This window comes from Numenius arquata, chromosome 14 (assembly GCF_964106895.1).
Source record: "Numenius arquata chromosome 14, bNumArq3.hap1.1, whole genome shotgun sequence".
In the NCBI taxonomy this organism is placed as follows: Eukaryota; Metazoa; Chordata; class Aves; order Charadriiformes; family Scolopacidae; genus Numenius; species Numenius arquata.
The window spans coordinates 4,945,535-4,967,579 of record NC_133589.1 but is presented as its reverse complement, the minus strand read 5'-3'; the positions used below and the strand labels follow the sequence as shown (position 1 = coordinate 4,967,579).

The 22,045-nt window shown below is 54.3% G+C and overlaps 1 protein-coding gene across 1 annotated transcript in view; it reads right to left on the bottom strand.

The window, feature by feature from the left end:
• MPRIP (myosin phosphatase Rho interacting protein) overlaps window positions 1–22,045 on the bottom strand; it is an 83,759-nt gene that overhangs the window by 21,396 nt on the left and 40,318 nt on the right. Inside the window, exons 6-14 of the mRNA XM_074158366.1 lie at window positions 17,774–17,984; window positions 16,229–16,745; window positions 10,106–10,247; window positions 9,438–9,554; window positions 7,722–7,778; window positions 6,271–6,339; window positions 5,969–6,058; window positions 5,481–5,590; window positions 495–1,080 (exon numbers count right to left, since the gene is read on the bottom strand). Coding sequence (XP_074014467.1) covers window positions 495–1,080; window positions 5,481–5,590; window positions 5,969–6,058; window positions 6,271–6,339; window positions 7,722–7,778; window positions 9,438–9,554; window positions 10,106–10,247; window positions 16,229–16,745; window positions 17,774–17,984 — 1,899 coding nt within the window. The remainder of the gene's footprint in view (window positions 1–494; window positions 1,081–5,480; window positions 5,591–5,968; window positions 6,059–6,270; window positions 6,340–7,721; window positions 7,779–9,437; window positions 9,555–10,105; window positions 10,248–16,228; window positions 16,746–17,773; window positions 17,985–22,045) is intronic.

Genomic DNA, 22,045 nt, shown 5'->3' with positions numbered 1-22,045 from the left:
ATTGTTTGATGTAGGGTCCACAGAAAGGGAACCTTTGTGGTGTCTGCTACCACTCAAGCCAGCGTATAGTTTTGTAGACATAACTGCAGACACGAATCTCTACAGCTGCAGAGGCACACGGAATTGCGAGCTTGAATTTAGAGTCTGGCTGATACAGATCAATTGTACCCCTCTCATCAGAGGCAGGATGGCTAACAACCACCAGAAGCGGAGGCTGTGTTGGCTGGGAGAGGGTAACGAAGTACCACCCTTGGAAGAACAGGCCATTCTGTAGACGTGGGAACACTAAAGTTGCTGGCAGAGCTGTATGGAAACGGACACGGATGTGTGCCCTGCCAGCTCCCCAGGGGACCCTACAGCATCCCCACTCGTTGCTATTCCAAAGTAGGAATAAATGCAGCTTTTTTTAAGCCTTGCTCAGGCTTCTTACAGCTCCAGCAGTGGCCTGAAGGCCATTTCAGCAGGCAGCCTGCACCCCATGCACCCCGCTTTACCTCCTTCTCCAGCAGCGTGGTCAAGTGCTGCTTCGTCAGTCCCTCATCCCGGTCCTCGGCGTGGGCAAGGTGCAGGGGTGTGATGGGGATCTGCTTCTCCTCCCGCAACGGGGTGGTCTCCACCTGGTGCCAGCGCTGCTCGATCTCCACGTGGACGTTCTGCGGTTTGATGTCGGCCGGGCTGGGCAGGATCCGGTCCACCTCCATCCTTAGCGCTTCTTCTGACCCTGCCCCGTCCACAGCATCGATCATCTCAAAGCGCTTGCGCCGCTCTTCCCGCCGACGGGCCCGCTCCCGCTCCAGCTCTCCCGGGTCGGCGTCGGTGGCACCGGTGTCCCTGGGGAAGGCGGCAGAGCCGCCCTTGGAGGAGTCTGCAGCGTTTGCACGTTCCTGTGCCAGGGCTTGCTGGATGGGGCGAAATTCAGCCCAGTCAAAGGTCTTGGACCGTCCTTCTCGCCGGCGCTCCCGGGCACGGCTCCGCTTCTGCTCCGGGTCCAGCTCAGCTTGCTCTGCATCTGGCTTCTCGCTCGGCTTTGGACCAGTCTCGAAGGAAGAGCTTGTTTTGCTTTTCTCTTCCGGCAGGGAGCTGTGAGGACAGAGAGAGGGTGAAGGAAAGCGTTAGTGTGTCCTCGAGACGGCCAGGCGCTCCCACGCATGCCTCGAAGAGCTGGGTGGAAAGGGGCTGCTGGAAGCCCAAGCCAATGCCAGGTGGGTGCCTCCCTGCCCCTCTGTCTCCTGTCACCTCTTGGGTGCAGGAGCCGAGAAGGGGTCGCACTGGTGTGCAAAGCCTTCGTGCAAGCGGCCCCGGCTGCTCCTGGGCACCCCCAGGCCCCCGGAGAGCGGCTGATCCTGACCTCGCTCCTCCCTGGGGCCAGCGACTGTGACCTATCAGCAGCCCGCTGCCGAGGCAGTGACCCCGAACCGTCCTGCCGGACAGGAAAGAGGCCTCAAAAGCTCCTCCGGTGCCTGCAGGCTGGCTCGCAACCCGCCTCCCCGGTTGCAGGGCTCCATGCACACACGCTGGTCCAGGTGGCCACAGTCACGTGCTTGCAGGGAGGATGCCACCAGTCCCACCAAAGTCAGTCTGGCTTCAGAGCCGCCGGGTGGAGAAGATCAGAACAACTCCCAGAGGTCTTGGGTTAGGAGGGGGGAAGGTTTTCCTCGTGCTTGGCGAAGTCGGGGTATTAATGGGTCGAAAACTTCTCCGTGCCACTATCTGCACTGAAGGCACAGAGCTCCCCCGGGGAAACCAGCCTTGTGGGCAGCCGCCCGGGCAGGGGGGCTGCACGCTGTACGTGCAGTTGTTGGGGGCAGCAATGAGAGCAAGAGTTATTCAACAGACCACGGACGTCACCGAAAATGTCCATTTCTCAAGCAAGGAATAAGTTTTAGTGCTGAGTTAGAGGGTGGTGGGTTGAGAAGGGAGACATACTCATCAAGCAGGGTAAGTTAATAGGGGAAGGCAATACCGTTTCCAACCTACTAACCCATAAGGCAGTTATTAGCTTATTAAACGCAGACATGCCAGCCTTGTAACATGCAGATCAAAATTAAAAAAGAAAATAGCAGTATGCTAAGTTGGCAGAGGAAGCCTGTGCCCAGGGACTAGCAGGCATTTGCTGAACACTCTTTGCTATCAGAAGCCCCCGAGATGCCTCCTGAGGCGCAGCCCTGATGCTCAGCCTGACTCCTGGCTCTCCCCCCTTCCAGTACAACCACAGCATCCCCCTTCCCAGGCTCCAGCCTCCAGCACAGCCTCCACAAGCTTTCTAGAAAGGAGAAGTGGGAAGAGCTGGGAAAGCAGCTCCCCAAGCCCTTCGCTGCAGGCAAATCACCACTAACGGGGACCCATGGACAACATGCACCCCGAGTGCCAGGACTAGGAGGGAGCAGCAGTGGCACAGCTTCTCCTCCCACCTTGGAAACACACCCCAGCTCCCACAGCCAACAACCTCATGTATGTGCATGTGCCCAAAACAAAGAATGGAGCAGAAGAGATGACTCTACGCAGGTCCAGGGCTAGTATCTTCCGATGCACTTTCATCCACGATCAAACCACAGGCTCAGCAGAGCTAGGTTTCAAGAAACTCTGGCAGTTACAGGCTAAAACAAGCTCGGAGATAATTCCTTCTTCAGCTCTGTCACTTGCAGCTAATAAAATAATCCCAAAAGGCACCACGATGAAACCTCCTCGCTCCTCAACCGTTAGAAGACATTGCATGACTCCAAAGCCAGGCACTCAATCTGGAGTCAGTTAGTGATTACAGCTGCATTTTAAGTAAGTAAAGCGGGGATGAGATGGAGTCTTAAAATGGAGAAGAGCCCTAGGAAAAAAGGGGTTCCTGGGGCCCCTTCAGACGTTGTTAGGAGACAGAAATCACGCTGCTCTAAATACTACATGGAAGAATCTCGGCATTTCTAGAGGTGACATCTCCCACGAGCTCATTTCTCCTCTGCTGCTCTCCAAAGGGCAGGGGATGTGTGTCGGGGCGCGGAGGGACAGCCGCTGGGAATTGAGTTAAGAGACTCAGAAGACTGACCTGAAGTTTCTCATTTCATCTCCCGCAAAGTGCCCCATGGCTATTAATTCTGCCCAAGCGTTTCGCGTCTCCTCCATCCCACACAAATTAATTCACATCACATGGGAGGGGGAGTCTTTTCCTCGCAATGGTATTTATAGGTCAAAATAAAAAGTATTTTTTAAAATATGGGTGGCTGTGGGAGCAGTGCAAGCTGCGGGCTGAGCACACTGAGGGAGCGTGCAAGAAACACGTGAAGGAACTGGGGGGGACAACTGGGGAACTTGGCCTCACTGGTGCTGGGTGCTGAACAAGGACCCACTGCTGAAGCGGCCACCTTCTTTCTTGTGGGTATTTTCTACCTGCACGGTCATCGTTAGCAGAGTGTAGTTAGTGCCTCTGCAGATTGCAGGGCACTGCTGAGGGCAGGGAGCAGTGCAGCACCTGCCCCCCCGCCCCGAGTGCTGACACGTGCAGCAATGTAAACAGTAATTAGGACTCGAGTAACCCAGAAAACGCGTGTTTGGCTCGGTGGAGACATGGGAGCGGGTTAACGAGACGCAGCGGAGGGCTGCAGGAGCCTGCGGAGTAGGACTGGCCCCAGGGATGGGGCAAACATTGCTGCCCTCCTGGCACAGCCGAGCATCCGGACTAATGTCCCTCTCGCACCCCAGCCATGCTGTGCAGATGTTTGCCACCTCTGCCTTTGGCAGTCTGTCCTTCAGCTTTCCAGCAGCCCCATCCACAAGCCGCTCCCCGGGTGTGGATGTTAACGATGTGCCCGAAGCCAGGCGGGACGGGCTGGGATACCCCAAACACCCACAAAGGGCTTGCGAGCAGGCAGCGGGCGAAGACAGCCCCGCTTCACGCACAGCACAGCCCTTCAGCTCACAGCGACAACTTCTCAGCAACGTGACTAACCCGCGCCAGAGCCTACGCCATCCGAAACCAGCTCGGTGGAAAACGACAGAAGTGCACTTGTAATTCCCTTTTCCCCAGCTCAAGATTGAGATTCCCGGTCTATTTATGCAGCGTAACAAGTTACTGCCCAACTGGTACCCGTGCTTGGACCCTCTCACTGGGGTAGGCCAAGTCAAACCACTTTGCGTGGGCTCAGAGCACAGGACGAACGTGCTGCAGTAACCCCGTTAGGCTATAAATATATCTGTCCCTTTAAAGGCTGAGATGTCTCCTCAAATTTCCTTGGTCTTCATCTTCATATCTAGTCACATCGGAAGATACCAGTGTGGGGAAATCAAGTGTCAAAACCAGGTTGCTTCTTCCCTTCTCTCTGGCTTTTATTTAAAGGGAAAAAAGAAAAACAAAGGGGGAGGAAAAAAAAAAAAAGAAAAGAAAGAAAAATAAATGGAAACTGCAGGACTTCCCATCCGAGGTGCAGAAAAGGAGGAGCATGCAGTGAATCACGAGATATACAAACCACAAAACGTTAATACAGGAGAGAACACAGTTTTCCAACCTGGGCTTCAGCACGGATAGTTTCAAAGAGAAGTTTTTCCTGGGATTGCATGGAAATCAAACATACACAGGAGTGAGGAGAGAGGTGGCTTCCCCGAGAACCCCACGAGATCCACCAGAGCTCGGGCAGGGCTGGGAAATGGTGGCCGAGTGCCAAGCGGGATGGGGAAGGAGAGGCTGGAGCATCTCCAGGTCAACAGCACCGGGTGGTTAAGAGCCATTCCATCAACGTGGGGACAAACCTGGCAAAAACCTGCTTGTTGCAGCTACGGTAAGGACAGGAGACGGAGTTAATGGTGTGGCCGTGTCCACGAAGCCTGTAAGAGGTGGCCCGTACGAGTGTGGCTTGGCACAGTTAGCTGTGAGGAGGTCAAACACCCTTTACCCACAGGCACAAGCGCTCACAGAAGGGACTCTGTGAAGCAGGGGGGGTCCCTTCCTCTGGCACTGATGGCAGGAGGAGACGTGAGCGTTACTAACGCATATGGGGAACGAGCTGCAGCAGCTATCTGGAAGATCAAAAGAGGAGGGAAGACGATTTTGCTGGCTGGAGTATAAGATAAATCAGAGCCAAACAGCTTCTAAATTGAACCCTGGGCTCGTGCTGCTGTGACCTGCGGAGGGGATGGGCAGCTCGTGCTGAACAGTAGCCAGAGGAAAGGGGGAACCCAGCACAACTGAATCCAAGTGGTTTCACAATACCTGGTGGGAATCCAGAGGAGCCTTGATATAGGAACAGTATTTCATATTCCTATGCACAAATTAAAGCCACATTTTCAACCCTCTGAAATCTGCACGCATAAAAGTAACTCAGCATATCAGCATCCCCACAAAGTGTATCCAAATTAAGCCCAGAGAGAGGGATGTGAGAAAGAGCCGCGGCTTCCAGGAACGGACAGGCTCAGAAAGAGGAAAGAAAGGCGATAAGGGAAGAGTTACTCCAGCACAGCAAACCAGACAACTGCAGGGGCTGCTACACTCCCCCCTTTACCTTGTTACATCAGGAGCAGTGGTGGGGCGAACGTGCTTCATGATGGTCTGGATCCAGTTGCGGCGAATGCCCGACGTCATGGCGGAGAGGGTGAATTCCCCTTCCTTCGTCTAGGGAGAGAGGAAGACCAGCTCAGAGCTGCTGACTGCACCCACCAGCACCTTCCCACACCCCCCAACATCACCCTGCACCCAGCCCCTCCATCCCTCATCACGCTCATGGTGGGAACTAACATTTCTCAGCCATCCGGCTGTTGTTGCCACAGCTGAGACCCTGAGGCTGAGACAAGACCTTCCCTTTCCCCTCCACCTTTCGTCAACCAAAAAAAGCTGCCTCTCAAACCCAAGGCGACAGCTTTCCAGAGCTTGGCAGGGGATGCAGGGTGGCCTCTCTTAGGTGTTTCGCTTGCCACGGATGAGCATCCCCAGGCAGCAGCCCCGTCAGCCATCCCACAGCCGGACTCTTCTTCCTCCCCGCATTTTACTTACGTGGATCTGGAAGCCGTAGTTTCGCTGAACCGGATACTCAGTAACATCATAGCAGGTGGATAAATCGATTTCTCCATCCAGGTCAGCTGCCTGGAGAGAGAAGAGGCAAAATAAGCAATGCCAAAGCATGGTGGGCTCACAGGGAGGCACACAGCAAGTCCTCGAGAAGCACAAAGTCTGAAGAACAATGCTCCAGGACCTTGGCATCTGGGCAGACAACCTGCCCGGGGTCAGTTTGGGAGCACCTGGGGCTGCCCTGGGTGCAGAGGGATGGGTTGAACACAGATGGGGAAGACACCTACCTCCTCCGCCACGGAATCCCGGTAGTATCTCAGGCTCTGGTCGGTCAGCACAAACCAGTGCTTCTTCCACTAGGAAACAACCAAGATGGGGCAGTTAAAATCCTGCTCCTTCCCTCGTCACAGGTCACCCAGCAGAGATGCCCCGCAGGGAAGCAGCTTGCAGCCTCTCCCCTCCCAGCTCCACATCCAGCATTGCCATGAGGCCCTCCAGGTGGGAAGGGGAGACCCAAAAAGGTGGCAATTCAAGGGATGCCGTGATGGTTTGCACCGCCAGGACCCCAATTTCCCCAGCGCTGCCGCACCAGCAGAGCGCTGGGCCTTCAGCGTCACCAACCTTTCGCGTGACGGTGGAACAACGCAAGAGCCACGGGGGCAGTCAGAGCCTTCCCATTAGCTCCACTGGCCGGACGATGCTTTTAGTGGCTGCACTTAAAGCCTTGGAGGGACTTTTATTTTAATTTTAAAAAAAGCAGTAAAACATTCATGTTTTATCTGCAGTACCTAGAAACTGAGTTGGAGCCTATTCCTGGCCCTTGTTCTATACAAATACGCCTTCTGCACGCTCCCAGCGAGGCACTGGCTTACCCAAGGCAGCTTTCAGTTAACAAAGCACTCGCTCCAGCAGCTGATTCCCCCTCTGGCTACCTACAGACGTGCCCCAGGGCCCAACGCACCGGCAGGAACCCACAGCGGAGCCCAGGCCACGGCGCTCACAGCTGTGAGCGAGTTGCCCTCATTTTCCCTCGATGGGCTGAGCGGGAGGGAAGGGAATCCAGGGAAGGGGCATTTGGAAACAGCCACGGGCACCCACACCGCATCAGCATCGGTGCCCGTCCCTAAGGGTCCAAGAGCAGCACGTCCCGCATCCCTCCAGGATGGACAGGAGGAAAGCGGCAGCGGCTGCTGCCCTCAGTGCCAACTCAGAGGCATTTATTTATTTCTTGGCCTTGCCATTTCCCTGGAGCTCAGGAGACTTTATCTGAGGCTCATTACTGACGCCAAAGAGGTTGCTGGGTCACAAGGGAGGTGGGACTAATAGAGAACAGGAACACGAAACCAGTGCTGCTATCCAAGCTGCCCCAGCTCCCTAGAAACCCACGACACAATATCCAGCCGTGAGGCTCTGAGACCTCCCCAAGACAGAGAACCAGCTACTCCCGCCCCAAAACAAACACTGTTTGCACAGGGCTGGCACACAACCACTGCTGCCTGACCCCAGAGCTATACCAATTCCCTGTCACTGCTCTGCCCAGCATCTGGTTCCTCCCATCTGGAGCACGGCCCAATTCTGATCTACCCTGCAAGAGCATCAAGGCTTTGTCACTACCAAGAGCAGCCTCATGCACAGCCTGCAAAACCGGGATGTTGGAATGAGTGTCAGCTTCCAGAAACCGGGACCAACCACGGTACCAAAGACCAATGTGAAGGGCAGAAGCTTTGCCCGGACTCACCTGCCCGTCCTCGTACTGCTTTGTCAACCAGCCCTTCTTGAAGTTCAGCAGGTCGGGCTGCAAGAAAGGAGAGAGGCAATCAGAGGGGAGGATGGAAGCCTCCGTGCCCAACCGGGGAGCAGGCAACTGCACTGGCTTGATAAAACACAGAGCAGAAATAAAAAGAGACCAGCAACAGTTAAATTGGATCATTATACTGCGTGGAGCTAAACGTTTGCTCCCAGGAGGAACACAGACCTGCTGTACGGTTTATTCAGGCTCTCCCTTTCCTAGCATTTCCCTTGTAATTCCTACTGCGTTACAGAGGAAGGAGAAGCAAGGAATTAGCAAGACTGCAGGCAGTTTTGTCCTTCTATTATCTACTATGAAAGAAGAGCTATGTGCTATTGATGCGAGGCTGCAGGGTTCAAAACAAGGCTGAGTTCCCAAGGCTGGAAATACAGGGAATCCCAGCGCTGCACCACCCAAACGCCACCTGCTCCTTCCTCCAAAGGGGGTGCATCGGGGTGTTGAAGCTCTGAGAAAAGCAACTGCGACAGCGTGGGATAACTCTGGCCAGCCCTTCCTCCCAGGGAAGGATGTGCTGGAAATGCTTTGGCTCCCTCGAGGCCGAGCTCCTCCAGCTGCTCCACGTGCTGCAGAGCGGAGGAGGAAAGGAGAGCAGCGTGTGAAATGCAGCTGTAGCATCTGAAATGAGCCACAGCAAGGGGAGCAATGGAAAATTGGAGTCTGGAAGCCTGTTCCATCAAACTTATGCTGCGGGGTGTCACATCCCACATTCGGGTGCTTCCATGGTGGCAGGAACCCAGCCCCGCTCCACAAAAACACAATGGCAAGTAAATGCCACCTTGCCCTTCTTGAACCCCTAGAGAACTTGAGGAGGGTGTGGATAACTGACCTGATCAGACACAGCGAACCCGATGGGCAGGGGAGAGTCTTGCAATCACGGCTGCAGGCCGTTTTTCTTATGTTGCTACTTTTATAGCAGGAGTGGTACAATAAAGATGTATTTAATGCAAGGAAAAGGTTTTCTTCCCACTGACTGCATGATTTTCTCACCTTCATTAGATGATGTGCACGGCCAATTAATGTGCACTTCTTGCACCTTTTTATTACCACCAAGAATTTGAAAATCACTCTTGAGGCTCTACAAGTCTACATGAAAAGCTACTACAAAAATGCTAAGCTACTGCATTTTTCTGAGAAGTCCTTGAATAGAAGCTGTCTATCCACAAAAAAAAAATAAAAAAATGCAGCTCTTATTTACAGTGGCTGTGTAATCTTTTTGAGAGATTAGCAAGAGTATTTATTTTGTTCCGATAGAAGGGTGGTGAGTGAGAAGGGAGCATTTCTGTGTTTGTTCTGTACTGTTTGCCTCCAGGTCTGGTGAGCATCTGAAATATGCAAAGGGAGGAAGGCTCAGGAAGGCAGTTTCAGCCCTTCCTCGCAGCCTTCGTCCCACTCACACCCACTTGCAACTGCGTAAACATCAAGGAAGCGGCATTAGAAAACTAGGCCACGTGTTTGCTCTCCTTAACAGGCCAAGTGTCAAGCGTGACGCCAAGTCACTGAAACCTGCTCCGAACCCGAGCGTATCCTATGTCCTACGTGCTGGCTACAGGGGAAGCTGCAGACAGTCCAGTTTTCACTGGACCTGACTGGGAAGGGCCTCTCCCGTCCTCCCCCGAGGCAAAGGACATGTCGCCGGTGGCTCACCGTCATAGAGGACTCCGTGGACCTTCTGTCCAGCGACTTTGCCCGGCGATGTGGGGACAGAGGAGACGCAGACACATCCAGGATGGAGCCCACAGCTGCACCTTCGCAAGTGAAGTCCTGTGTAAACAAGGTTAGCCCAGATCAGCGCAGGAACTAGGACAGCGAGTCCCACTCTCTTGGCTCATGGCATAAAAATCCACATATTTAAGGGGCATCTCAGGCTCAGAACAAGTGTCATTTCGTTGGCAATACATTTTTTTGGTCCTCTCAGGCACTAATTTGTTCCCAATATATCTAAGCGTATCTGGGACTCTCTAGACTGTCTGTTCCTTTTGTTACTTCACCCCATCCTGATGTGTCCTGCCATGCCAGGTCTGAAGTTTCCCTCTTTCTATTTGGGAGGAAGTAGAAAAGACAGCCTGATTTTCCACTCCGATCTGTAGCCGGGCCAAAGGAGGAGAGCAGCAAGTAGCAAACCTGCACAGACTGAGCACACACAGCAGTTTGGCTCCTGCATGAGCCTGCCTGCGACTCCCGATCCCCTGCTCCACCCAGGGACAAACCCTATAGCTAAACCCTATAGCTAAACCCTACAGCTAAACCCTCAATTCTGGGCTGCTGGATCCCAGGTGCCACCCTCCAAACCCCATCATGAGACCTCGGCTTACCCGTTTCCGTGGGAAAACCCTCTTCTCGCTCCTGCCCTGCCGTGTCTCACTGGAAAGGGCAGCACCGGCCGACACGTTCGTTTCCATGTGCTCCGCGTTCTCAATATCTAATGCCTCAAATTTTTCAATCACCTGGGATCGTCTGGAAAACAGAGAGAAAGGGGAAACCAGAGCCGGTTTAAACACAGGAACAGCGACTGCGCTGAGCTGTACAATCCCACAAATTTAAGGTTGCAGAATTGCTCGACCCAGTGTTCATGCACACCTCGCTTGTGGTCCCTGTTTCTCTGCAAGCTCTAGCGTGCACAAATCCGGGGCAAAACGCCCCGATCTGACGTGCACCATTTTACCTGCAGCCAAAGTGGGGAAAAACCTCACGCTACTCAGCTCCACAAATAATATCTTAAATATCTAGAAAACCCATGCAAAACCAGCAGTAACTTTTTCACTTGTAAATTTGACAGCCCTTTGAGAAGCAGGGATTATTGGGCAGCTTTGGTTTAAGGTTTATCTTTACTCTCTAGAACCGCAGCTATCGACGACCCCCCCAGGCCACAGAGCAGAGACACATCAGACCAAGCTGGGGTGCGGAGGTAACGGGTACCTGCAGGTCACCCTGTGTGTTCTCAGCAATAGATACCCTGCAAAAACTCAGCCCTGCATGGGTAACGTCCACAGGATTGTACTGAGTGAGAAGTGTCTGTAGGTGCCTCCAGACAAGGGGTCTGGCTCGCAGGGTTCACTAGCTGAAGAGGCAGGAGATGGGGAGCACCCCGTGCAGGGCATCACCAGCAAAACCCCAGGGCTCTACCCTCCTCTAAAACTGGTCTGCAAATCCAGTATGGACAGCAGGGAGCACAACTTGGGCTCTCAGACACCACCTCGGTGGCCCATCACACTGTGGCACGTACATCTCCGAGGATGGAGGAGAACTGTGAAGAAATGTGGATGGAGCAGGAGCCAACCCCAGATCAAACCCAAATGGGATGTTCCTAAGAATGAGCAAACAACAGGCCTTTGCAGGTGGAATTAAAAGCGCCGTTTCAGCACGAAAAATTGCTCGCTGACCCACAGGAGAGGAAATACTGGAATTTTCAAAGGACCTGCTGGTGTCTCCATTTGCATGCCCAGGGGTTTGGGCAAGTATCAACCTCAGGTCTTTAATCACAACCTGGGAACGTGAAGCAATAACCCACTACCAACACACACGCCGGCTAAGCTCCAAGCTGCGAGGTTTAAGCTCCATTTTCAACCTCCCCAAAAAGCTCAATCTGGGTGGGTTCTTGACACAAAATTTGGACACATGCGTGCCGCATCTATACTCGGGGCTGCTTGCTCTGTGTGAACCTCTAATGTGCATGAAAATCACAATGGCAACCACATGAGGGAAACAGGTTATCCAAAGAAAAACATTTTTAACACTTCCCACAAAAAGGAACAGCAGGTTAAGGACTCAAAAAACCATAAGATGTTCAGTTTTCAACCAACATTTGCACCAAATTCCATAAATGAGACGAACAGTCTGAGCACATCACGTCCCCCAGAGGGCTGGGGGCCCCCCCACTGTTGCTCAGAGCCAGGCTGCCAGGACCGGGCACTGAAGCCCAAAACCACAGAGGAAGGGACAAAATCGGTGGGGAAGACTTTGCTTTGTAAATTCAAATGATGTTTTTAGCAGGACATCTGCTACCTCCCAGTTTGCACACTGGGAGTGGGCAGATCCCGGGCTCGCGCAGAGCTCCCAGTCCCCCTGGGATATTCTGCTCATGAGATGCCCATTTACATAAGCCTGTGGAGCATAAATCCACGTCCTCCGTTCACCAACGGACAGGGAACTGTTTTGGAATCACAATTTTTTAACCCTTTTTACACTGGCCCAGCCTTCTCTGAGTCTCAGTTTAGGAGGGAGTAAGAGGTCCATGAATTAACATTGTCTGTGCCCTATTAGGTGAAGGCCTGAAGAAAAACAAATCAGGAGAAAAAAAAAATCCCAACCAAAAAAACATAAAACAAAATCAAAAGCAGGTTGATTTCTCATGAAAGGGGCTGCACCACCAGGTTGTTCTACGGCTTGAGATTGAGATGAGATGGTAGCGAAGCAGGCGAAGTAAAGGCGGACACGTCACACAGCAACACAGCAGGAGAAGGTGGAGAGCAACAAGACCTGGAAGAAAACAAGGCTGGAAAATGAATGAACAGAAGAGGAAATTATATATCTGCATCTACATACAAAACAAAATCAAAATCATTCCAGTAATTCGTCATTGAAAAAGGGAGGAGGAAAATAAATCACTGCAACCAAATCACAGCCCCAAGGGTTAATATCATCCAGATTACAGGAAAGAATCATTTATTTTTTTTTTTTCCCCATTAGCTCAACATTTCAGAGAGGTTACTGCTAGAGATCCTAGGGGGACGGGGAGGGGAAGGGCTCTCCTCTCCTCCCCACCGCGCCGAGGAGCTGCTCCCTCTGCGCAGCAGCTCTGCGTTGACAAAACAAGGCTGCAGACAGGTCCCAAGAAGCGTTTTAAAAGCTGCGGTGCCATTTAGTACTTTCTCAACTAAAAGCTCATCCCAAGGAGTTCCTGGGCCATGCAGGCTGTTAATCTTTTCCAGGCCACTAAACCCGAGCGGCGGATCTCGGCTGTTAGGTGGAGGGGTGCGTGCGGTGGGAAGGAAAGCTATAAAGACCAGCACGAGCTATCGTTAAAGTGATTTTCCTTGATTGGAAGAAAGGGCTTGTTTTTATTGGATTCATTCATTATTTAGCAGCAAGAAAGACAGCGAGTGTCAGGAAAAGGAAGAGTTTCCCAAAGGAAGTTTCCCAAAACGGTCCACAAAAATGAAGAGGAGAGTTATACAAGAAAAAAAACAACTATACTTGCAGGCACTCCTCTCTAGGGGTGGAAGCAGCATTCAGAGCAGAGCCTTACATCTCAAGAAGCTCCAGAGAAGGAATTTGAGAAAGAAAAGTTCTTTTAAGTGATTTCAAGCAGCTCTGCTATTTATTGAGGCTAGAAATACTCCCCAGCCCCCTGACCACGCTCCTACAGCAGATCGAGCAGGCGCCACAGCGGACTCTTGCCAGGATGAGCAGAACGTGGGGTCAACCAGGAAAGCCGGGGTTTTAGAGGCTGCATCCCTGGAAGTGTGCAAGAAAAGCCAAGTTTGCCAACCAGAATTCCCAGTGCTCCCCAGGGAGCTGCAGGAGGCGGGTGAGACCCACAGCAGCACACCCAGAGGAAGGGGGTCCGAGTCTCTGCACCCAAAGGACTCCCCACCCGATGGTGGTCTCCTTCCCAAAGCTGCTGACACCTTCCTGAGATGTGCCAGGATTTATCCCCGCAGCTTCAGGGCCCAGCTGAGATATGGGTCCCAGCATCCAAGGCTGTCCCTGCAGCCCTCTCTGCTGTGATTTTGTGTGCAAAACAGGCTTCAAGTTTTATCCATGGGGTTTCCAAAGAGCTGCCCCAGCTCTTCTGCCCTAGGGATGGGTCTGAAATGGGAGACTGGAGGCACGGCTCGACCTCTCTGGACACAGACCCTCTCCCCCAACCAGTTTGGGGTCCCTGGTGCGGTGCCGGCAGTGCGGTGCCGGCCCCGTGTGCCAGCAGAGGGAACTCGCACTCCGCCGCTCTGCCAAAATCATGGAGATTATCTCTCTTTTTTTTTTTTTTTTTTTCCCTGATTCATGTTTCTGAGCAGCTGTGAGCTCAGACGTCGGCACGGGGCGTGGAGTCAGCGTCAGGTACAAATGGTCAACATGGAAAATTTCCAGTACGGTCCTGGACATAAGTCATGTAATATCTCTTGCTATAAGGAAACAGGGACAAGAAGCTTGAAAAACAGCTTTATCTGGAGCTCAGCCTACAGGTGTGTCGCTCAGGATGCAGCACCGGGTACCTAAAATAATTCTTTTTCATCCATCCCTCTGACACTCACACTGATTTACGGTGGGTAAACGGAAAATGGGAGGAAGAGCCGAAAATACCAACAGAATCAGAGCAAGTTCATCTGGTTGCACTGAGAGATGAAAGGCCGATCTGAATGATGCCCGGCTGGCGCCTATCGGGCTGGCATGTAGGCAAGCGATTTCAGGCAAGCGTTCCCAGACGTGTTAGTGGGTTACTGAGAAGGATTATTAGAAATGGTGTTAAACCTGGGGGGAAAAGCTGACCCCACAGCACAGAAATAAGTTATTGTATTTGCCCAACCTCGAACAGCACAGCCCGAGCTCGGAGGAGAAAAATGGGAGGGATATGTGGACTAAGTAAACTCAAATTTAAAAAGCAGCCAAGCCAAGCTGAGCAGGGTGCTGGCGAATGTTAATTCTCTGGTGCGACGTGGGACTGCCTCTCTGTGCCCTGATGAGTCCACCCGAGCTCTGGGACACACGGTTCCCCCACCCACGCCACCCACATGGCCCAATTCCCAGGTTACCGGAGGAGACAGCAAACGTGCCCGTCCCTAAACACCGCTCGTCCCTGCTCACAGCACACTCCTTCGGCGCCATGGGCTGTGATCCCCAGCCAAACCCTCTGGCAGATGGGGACCCCTGACCCTACTCTTTGCCATCACCCCCCTCCCCAACACTGGACTGGGCTCAGCCCTGTGGGCAGCCAGACCCCAGCATCTGGCACAGAGCTCGCTCCTCTCCCTACACCCATCCTGCTCTGATAAAGGCCCGGGGCTGAGATGGGGGAATTTTTGCCAATACTGATCAAGCAATAAAAACCTGTTAACAGCCCCAGGAGCCCAGCTGGGCTGGGAAAAACAGACTCTCCCTGGGAAAAGGCACCCGCCAGCAGGCAATGAGCGGGGCTGACATGAAAAAAGGACAGTCTCTGGCAGCAGCATCCTCTCCTGGGCCCCGTTATCTGTCTGTAAATCTGCTCCTCCCTGTCCTCGGCTGGCACATCCCAGCTCCGAACTGGATCCCAGTGCTGCACGATACCCCCGGGGCTGGAGCCAGGGACTGTCGGCACCAGAGGAACATGCTGTCCTCTCACACAGGGGCAGGAGCTGGCCAGGGCATCCTGTGCAAGAAAACCCAGCACGGACACCATTTCACCCACACCTGAGCCAACAGCGCTGCACCAGTTCAGCCTGCAAACCAGCAGTCACTGGTCCTTCCTCAGCCCCGTCCCCAGCCAGGGTGGCCAAAGGACCCATGTGGCATCCTTCTTCTCCATCATGGGGAATAACCCAATTCCCAAGGCAGAGGAAGCCAAACCCATGCTCTTCTCCTTTATTCCCAGCCCAGCACTGGCTGCGCATGGAGCTGGGCTGGGTTTGGGATCCTCCTGCCGACCGGCAGCATCGGCACAAAATTACATGGTGCTTCCCAGCCCCGCTCCCAGCTCTCGGAAGCCAGGCTGGAAAACAGTCCTTTAGGGGCTGGGAAGAACTAGAGAAGAAGCTCTTGCTGAAACCGTGCGAGAGAGAACATGCCCGGAGGAAAACCAGGGCAAGAAAATCAGACTGGCAGGCGGCCCTCTCGCCTGGGGGCTGTCTCCCGGTTTGCTCTGCTGCCCTCGCCGTACAAATGCGTCTCTCCCAGGGCAAGTCGAGCCCATCCTTCGCCTCGCCCGGGGAGCACCAGGCACGCCGGAGCACGGTGTGGGCGGACACCCTCCCCGTCCTCCTCCGCACTAAGCTGTTTTGCTGCGCCCTGCCTCAGCGCTGCACCCGCCTTCTCCTCTCCCAGATTAATGCCCTGACATTTTGAAACCTCTCTCAGCTCATTAGGCAGTTGCGTAACGCGCCCGGCGCTAACACCATTTAGAGAGCTAACCTAATTAATGGTGCCAGCTGCCAGCATGTGCCGTGCCGGGGAGGGGATGGAGAGGGTGGGCTTGCTCGCCAATATGGCCACCAAACGTCACCCACCTCAGCCAGCTTGTCCCCAAAGCAGCCAGGCAGGGTGACACCTGCCTTCTGGCACTACTGAGGACATCCCAACCGCCTGGTCAGTGTGGATGGGCATCCCTAAACCCAGGAGAACTGGAATACAAAGGTGCTTCACCCAGTAAATACCGTCTGCTCCCTCCTGGGCTGCGGCAGGGACCCAGCCTCGCTACTGTGGCAAACATGCAAGGAGGAGATTAGCCACTCATCCCTTACCTTCTCTCATTGCCAAAGAGCCGGGCCACTTCTTCTCTCCCAGGGCTACGGGCCCGGGTTCTCCGCTCTAGCCGCTTCCTCTCCACCTGGAAGGCCTCACGATTACTGATCCTAATGGCCTTGGGAACGTCGGCCAGGGTGGTGTATTGCCGGCTGGCTTTAAAAGAAAGGGGACGCCCCGATTTTTCAGCTCCCCTTCCTACATCTCTGCTGCCGGAGTCCTTGTGCATGGGGCAACTGCTCTTCGAGTCCAAGGAGTTCAGAGAGAAGCTGTGAATCATTCGGTCGCCTGCTCTGGTACCTGGGGAAGGAAAGGGCTGGGCATGCTCCTGTGAGGGCGATTTGGGATAACTGTACCTGTTGTTCGGGGTGCTGGGGCTGGGCGGGCTGGGAGGGGGCGGCAGCTGCTGCTCTTCCAGCTTCGAGTCTTGCTTGGTCTTCTCCAAGGAAAAGTACCCGCTCTCCACACGCGTCTTCCGCCCACAGTCTATCCGGTCTCCATTCATGGAGCTCTCCTCTAAAGGACAAAGAAGTCACCGTGCTTGGTTTCAAGTCCGAGTTCTGCTTTTAACAAAACATACCCTGATTCCGCCCAGGACAGGGGCAGGAAATGAGAGCAGAGATGGTCTTGGGCCCTAGCCCCACGCTGTGCCACCTCTTGCACCCTTGCCTTTTCCACCCTGACCACCCTTCATGCTAATGGAGATGGTAGGACAGTCTGCAGGGAATTGGGGATGCTGGTCCAACCCCTGGTTAGGCTTGCACAGATGAAAGACCCAAACCTTCAAACCAAGAAATGGATGGCTGCAGTCACTGCTCTGCACTGATTTCCATCCCTGTCCTTACCAGCCTGGCATCGACCACAGCTCCATGGGTGCAAGGTGATGGACACCTTGCTCCTGGCTGCCAGGAGAGGATGGGAAGAGTCCCCCTGATCTGAGCGGGCAGATAAAGGAAATGGCCGCAACGTGTGGGACCTGTCCACGGCCCCAGCAGGAAGAGTCCCCAGCCCATATTGTTCCAGGGAGAACAATGCTGCGGCCATGGCGCCTTCCAGGGACTCATCGGGGAGACCAAATATAAACAGGGCCCTGACGCAGGGGCCAGAGGAGGAAGCAGCACTCAGGGCTTGGCAGCCCCGACAGCCAGGCTGAGTGCAGCGCCGCCCCGCTCACTCCGGGTGCCCCAGGGGTGGATGTGGAGGGGCTAAAAAAGGCATTTTCCCCCCTCATTTTGCCCCCACCATGAGGACAACATCACCAGCGAAGGCGGGCAGCTCCATCTCCCTGCCAGGGCAGGACTGGGCACCATGCTGTGATTTTCCAGCATGTGATATCAATTTTTTCCTTCCTGAACTTCAGCCCGTAACGCCTCGCTCCGGTCCCCGCACAGCAGGGATGAGGTCTGCCTCCCCCTCCTTGCTGGGATGCTCCAGGAGCTGAACCCATGGAAAACTTTTCCCTGTATGGTGTTTTTTTGCCAGCTCAGCTGCCTGAAACTGGGTCACCGCAGCATCACACCAGTGCTGGCACCCCTGTCCCTCACCTTCCTTGCTTTCCAGCACGGGATCCTTCAGGGAGCTGGCAGCCCCGGCCTGGCCTTGCACCGGGCTCGGTGCCGGGCTGATGCCGCTGCCTCCATCTGTTTGGTCTTTGCCCCTCATTTCTTCCTGCCAAAGTGTGGACTTGGTGGCAGGGACCTTCTCCGCGCTGGGGATGTTGCTGCTGGTCACGGCCATCTTAGCAGGACCAGGCTCCTAAAGAGAACGGAGAAGACAGCAGGGTTAGAGGGGTTTGTCCCAGCTCCGCATCCAGGGTCCCCATCAGGCTGTCCCCAGAGGTGTGGGTCCCACACAGCCTGGGTGCTGGCCACGACAGGTGTCATGATGGGACAGGGATGGGGCTGCTCAGCCATGTGCCACTGCCCTATTCCCACGGGGACAATCTTGCAGGTGGAAACCCTGCTCCAGGATTTCCTCGGCCAAAGGGACCATCGCCGCTCTCGCAGCGAGAGAGGAAATGTCCCTCGCTGTCCCTCCCTGGGGCGGGCTCCCGAAACCGGCCGCACCACCCCACACATCCAGCTGGGAAAAGATCCAGAGCAAAGGTGAGCCGACAAATGATGGGAACCTTTGGCCAGGCGCTGCGGCAGCAGAGGGGCTCGCTGGCTTTGTTTTTGGATAGGAACTGCCCCTCCCGGCATGGCGCACAGGACGCTGTGGCCATTGACACGTAACTCCTTGGGAAAAGCTCATTTCGTGCTCACACAGCTCAGTCCCGAGCGAAGAAAAGCCCATGCCCTTCCCTGGCATTCAGCTTCCCAAAAGCCGTCCCATGCACACATGGGGCCCTGCACCCGAATTCACGTGCAACGCTGCAGACCCGCAGAGAAACAGGTCTGTTGGGTCCTGACTCACGGGGAACCTGGAAATGCTCCCGTCACCTCCGCCAACACCCAGTTTGGGGTGACAGTGCACCCTCTGTAATTGATGCCAATAAACACAGCGTCCCCCGTTTCCCTCCGCATGTCCCCGGTCCCTCTGTGGGCTGGCTCACAGGCAGCCGCTGCCTTTCTCAAATACAGACCAACACCAGGCTCCTCTCCCAGGTCCCATCTGCCAGGACTGAATTTTCTCAGCGTTACAACTAACGTTAAAAAAAAAAAAAAAGAAACCAAGCTATCGGGATGGAAGAGGAAACTAATTCCCTGCCACCAGCAGCCGTGTCGTTTGTCACAGCTGGTTTGCTTTGGGCCACTGATAAGAAGAATAAAACCCAACCGGCGCTCTACTCCTCCCGGGTGTTTCGGCTACCTAACAGGCTGCTTGTCTTAAAAAGGAAATACAGCATCGCGTTGAGCTTTATGCTATTTTAAAACAATACCCATCATCTTAAATGTTTCTCTAGCTCATGAGGGGCTCTGGAGCCCATCAGACGATGATGCCATTTTGGTGGCCGCAGCCTGGGCAGCCCAGGTTCGGCGCACGCCCCAGAAGAGGCAGCAGCTCTCACAACTCCTTTAGGGTTTGGCTTTGTTCGCTAGCAGATGTTCTGCCGTTGTCGTATCAAGCTTCTGCGTTAGCAGATTATTTTCCTTAAAGCCACCAATAAATCAATGACAATTAACCCCCCTCCAAAGTCTCTGGATGGTGGGAAGTTTCCTGGCTTGTTTCCCTTCCCTGCAGCAGGAGGAACCCAGGAGCACCCGATCCAGCAGCCGTACGCTGGGGACACAGGCTGTGAAGAGCATCCCCTCCATCCCCTCTCCCACGTCAGCAGAGCCACCGGTGGGTTTTAGCCCTGCACCTCTAAATCAGCATTTGTAGGGCTGCGCCGGGGGATCTCCCAGGGAGCGGGTCCTGGCTCCGTGCACAGCCACAACAAGCAGCAAATGACCTCAATTTTTAAAAAAATCCCCTCGGAAATTTCACTGCAAAGGAATGCAGTGTTGGAGGTAAACGATCCCGAGTTCACAGGCGTCCTGCTCGAGGGGATGCTGCTTGAGCAAGGGGGTTGGACCAGACAATCTCCAAGGGCCCTTCCAACCTCAACCACCCTCTCATTCATTGATCCGAAAGCTCAAAGCTAATCTCCAGCTCAGGATATGTATTTTTATATATTCCTTACACACACCCCCATATAATTATTTGTAGATGTGTATTTAATTAGACAAAGATATGAGGGCCAAAAAGCAGTCTATAAGCAAGCAGAGAAATTAACTCTTCGCCGCTCAGCAGTATGAAGAGCTACAAAAAGGAGCATGGACCAAAATTGGCAAAACCATCCTCCAGTTGAATTAAGTATGTCTGGGCACGCTCTGCTTACCCGAGCCTGCCGCACCCCTGTGCAAACCCGTCCTGCAACACAGAGCAGTGCCTCAAATCCCAGATTTCAGCCCCAAATCCTGTCCCGATTTCCCAGGGACAGCAGGAAAGCAAAGGCAGTAAGCCCAGTCTCTCCCGCTGCCTGCAGCGCTCGGCCGGAGCACGGCAAAAGCTGCAAGAGAAACCTGCCCTTTTCCCCCTACGACTGCAACCTGCTCGCAAAGCAAAGGTGAAAACACCTCTAGGGCTGCACCCAACAACTCCTGTCCAAAAATCTGCAGCTGGAGTGATATTCCCAGCTTCGCTTGCATTGCGATCCCACCCCGGTGATCTTGCAGGGGGAAGATGCAAAACGATGGGGGGAGCTGAAAATGGCCCTGTTGCCCCAGGAACGCCTGGCTGCAGGCAGGCTCTGCTGTAGCACAGACATGGAAAAACTACATGGGAGTGAGAAAAAGCAGAAATATCCATTGTTTCAATTTTTTTTTAAAAAGCACAAAGGTGTCTGTCCCTCCCTAAGTGGCTCTCAGACATGATCCGCTGCCAGATTAGCGGGTGGCCATCTTTAGAAAGAAATCAGGCTTTCTCCACTGACACATGGAGAGCAAGCTGAACAGCAGCCAACTTCAGGAGAAGCCATTTCACAGAGGGGGATTTGGTGCTGATTTTCTCCCCAGCATCCTTTCTCCTTCCCTGGACCAGCTGCCTGGCATTGGCAAAATTCAAGACACCGAGTAGAGATGCTTATTCTGCCTTTGCAGGTTGCTCCTGAGTGCCCGAAGCAGGACAGCATCCATCCGGCAGCCGGTCCCACATGGAGGTTGGTTTTGCAAAAGTGAATTTGAGAGTTTTTCTGGTGCTACGGGGCCGGCAGCGATGGGATGGAGAAGGTGGAAGGAGGGTAGGAAGCGGGATGATCCGCTCGGGGCAGACCACCCTGCCACCAGGGTTTGTGCTCACCCCATCGCCAAGCACCTGGGGAGCCCGTCCGCCTGCGGGGAGCCAGCATCCTTCCCGCAGTCGCTTCCCTTATTTGGTGCTCAGGAGCTCGGATCCTGTACGGTTTCCAAGAAGTTGCCATGGTGATGAAATGTAACCCAGAATGATGTTTTTCTGGCTCTGCGCCCCTTCTCCTCTCCGCTCCGTCCCCCCCCTGAACCCAGCCTGTATTTAGCCTTGTGCCAGGGATGGGGTGAGCATCCCTGCCCTGTTGCATCAGCTCGCCGGGGTGCCCCGAATGCGGCAGCCCCCTCCCTGGGGCTTGAGGACAGGCAACTCCTAACACACCAGCTCTTGGCCACGGAGGGAGAAGGCATCTTCCCTGCAGCATCACCAGAGCCAGCACTCGAGGGGCTGTGACGACCCCAGCTCTTGGCAGGGGGTGGCTCAGACCTCCAGCTTGGTGTGCGAAAAAGGGATCATCTTCCCCCTATTTTTTTTTTTTTTCCTAATGCCCAGAAGCTCTTTATCTGGTGCAATGGTGGAAACCTGCTTCAAAAAAACACCATACAAAACCCACACATGGCCCAGTTTGCACCAAGATCATTCCAGGGACTTCATCGAAGGGGACCTGAAAACCGGGGCTCAGGGGAGCCCCGATGCTGTTTCCAGTCCCCCAGTGCCGCAGCCTGGCTCGTCCGGAGGAGCCCTCCCAGCCGGTCCCCTGCGGCAGTGGGACACTCGCCCCGAGGTCAGGCGGCGTCAGGGACACGGCTGTTCTCAGCCCCGACGAGGGACGAGGGTGGCCTCGGGGTCACGTTCCCCATCTGTGGGATTCTCCCCCACTCTGGCCACGTGGGAGCCCGGCAGGAACGAGTGAGTCACGGCCAGCCCCGCTTTTTACCATTTATAGTCAAAGTGAGCACGAAGCCACCGCCGGGTCCCTGGAGAGCCCGGCTCCGGCCCCCAGAGCTCCCAGCCTGGCCCTGGCCTTTAGTATTTTCCTTTCATTCCCATTATCTCTGGGGTCATCTGAAAGCGGGTAACCGGAGCCC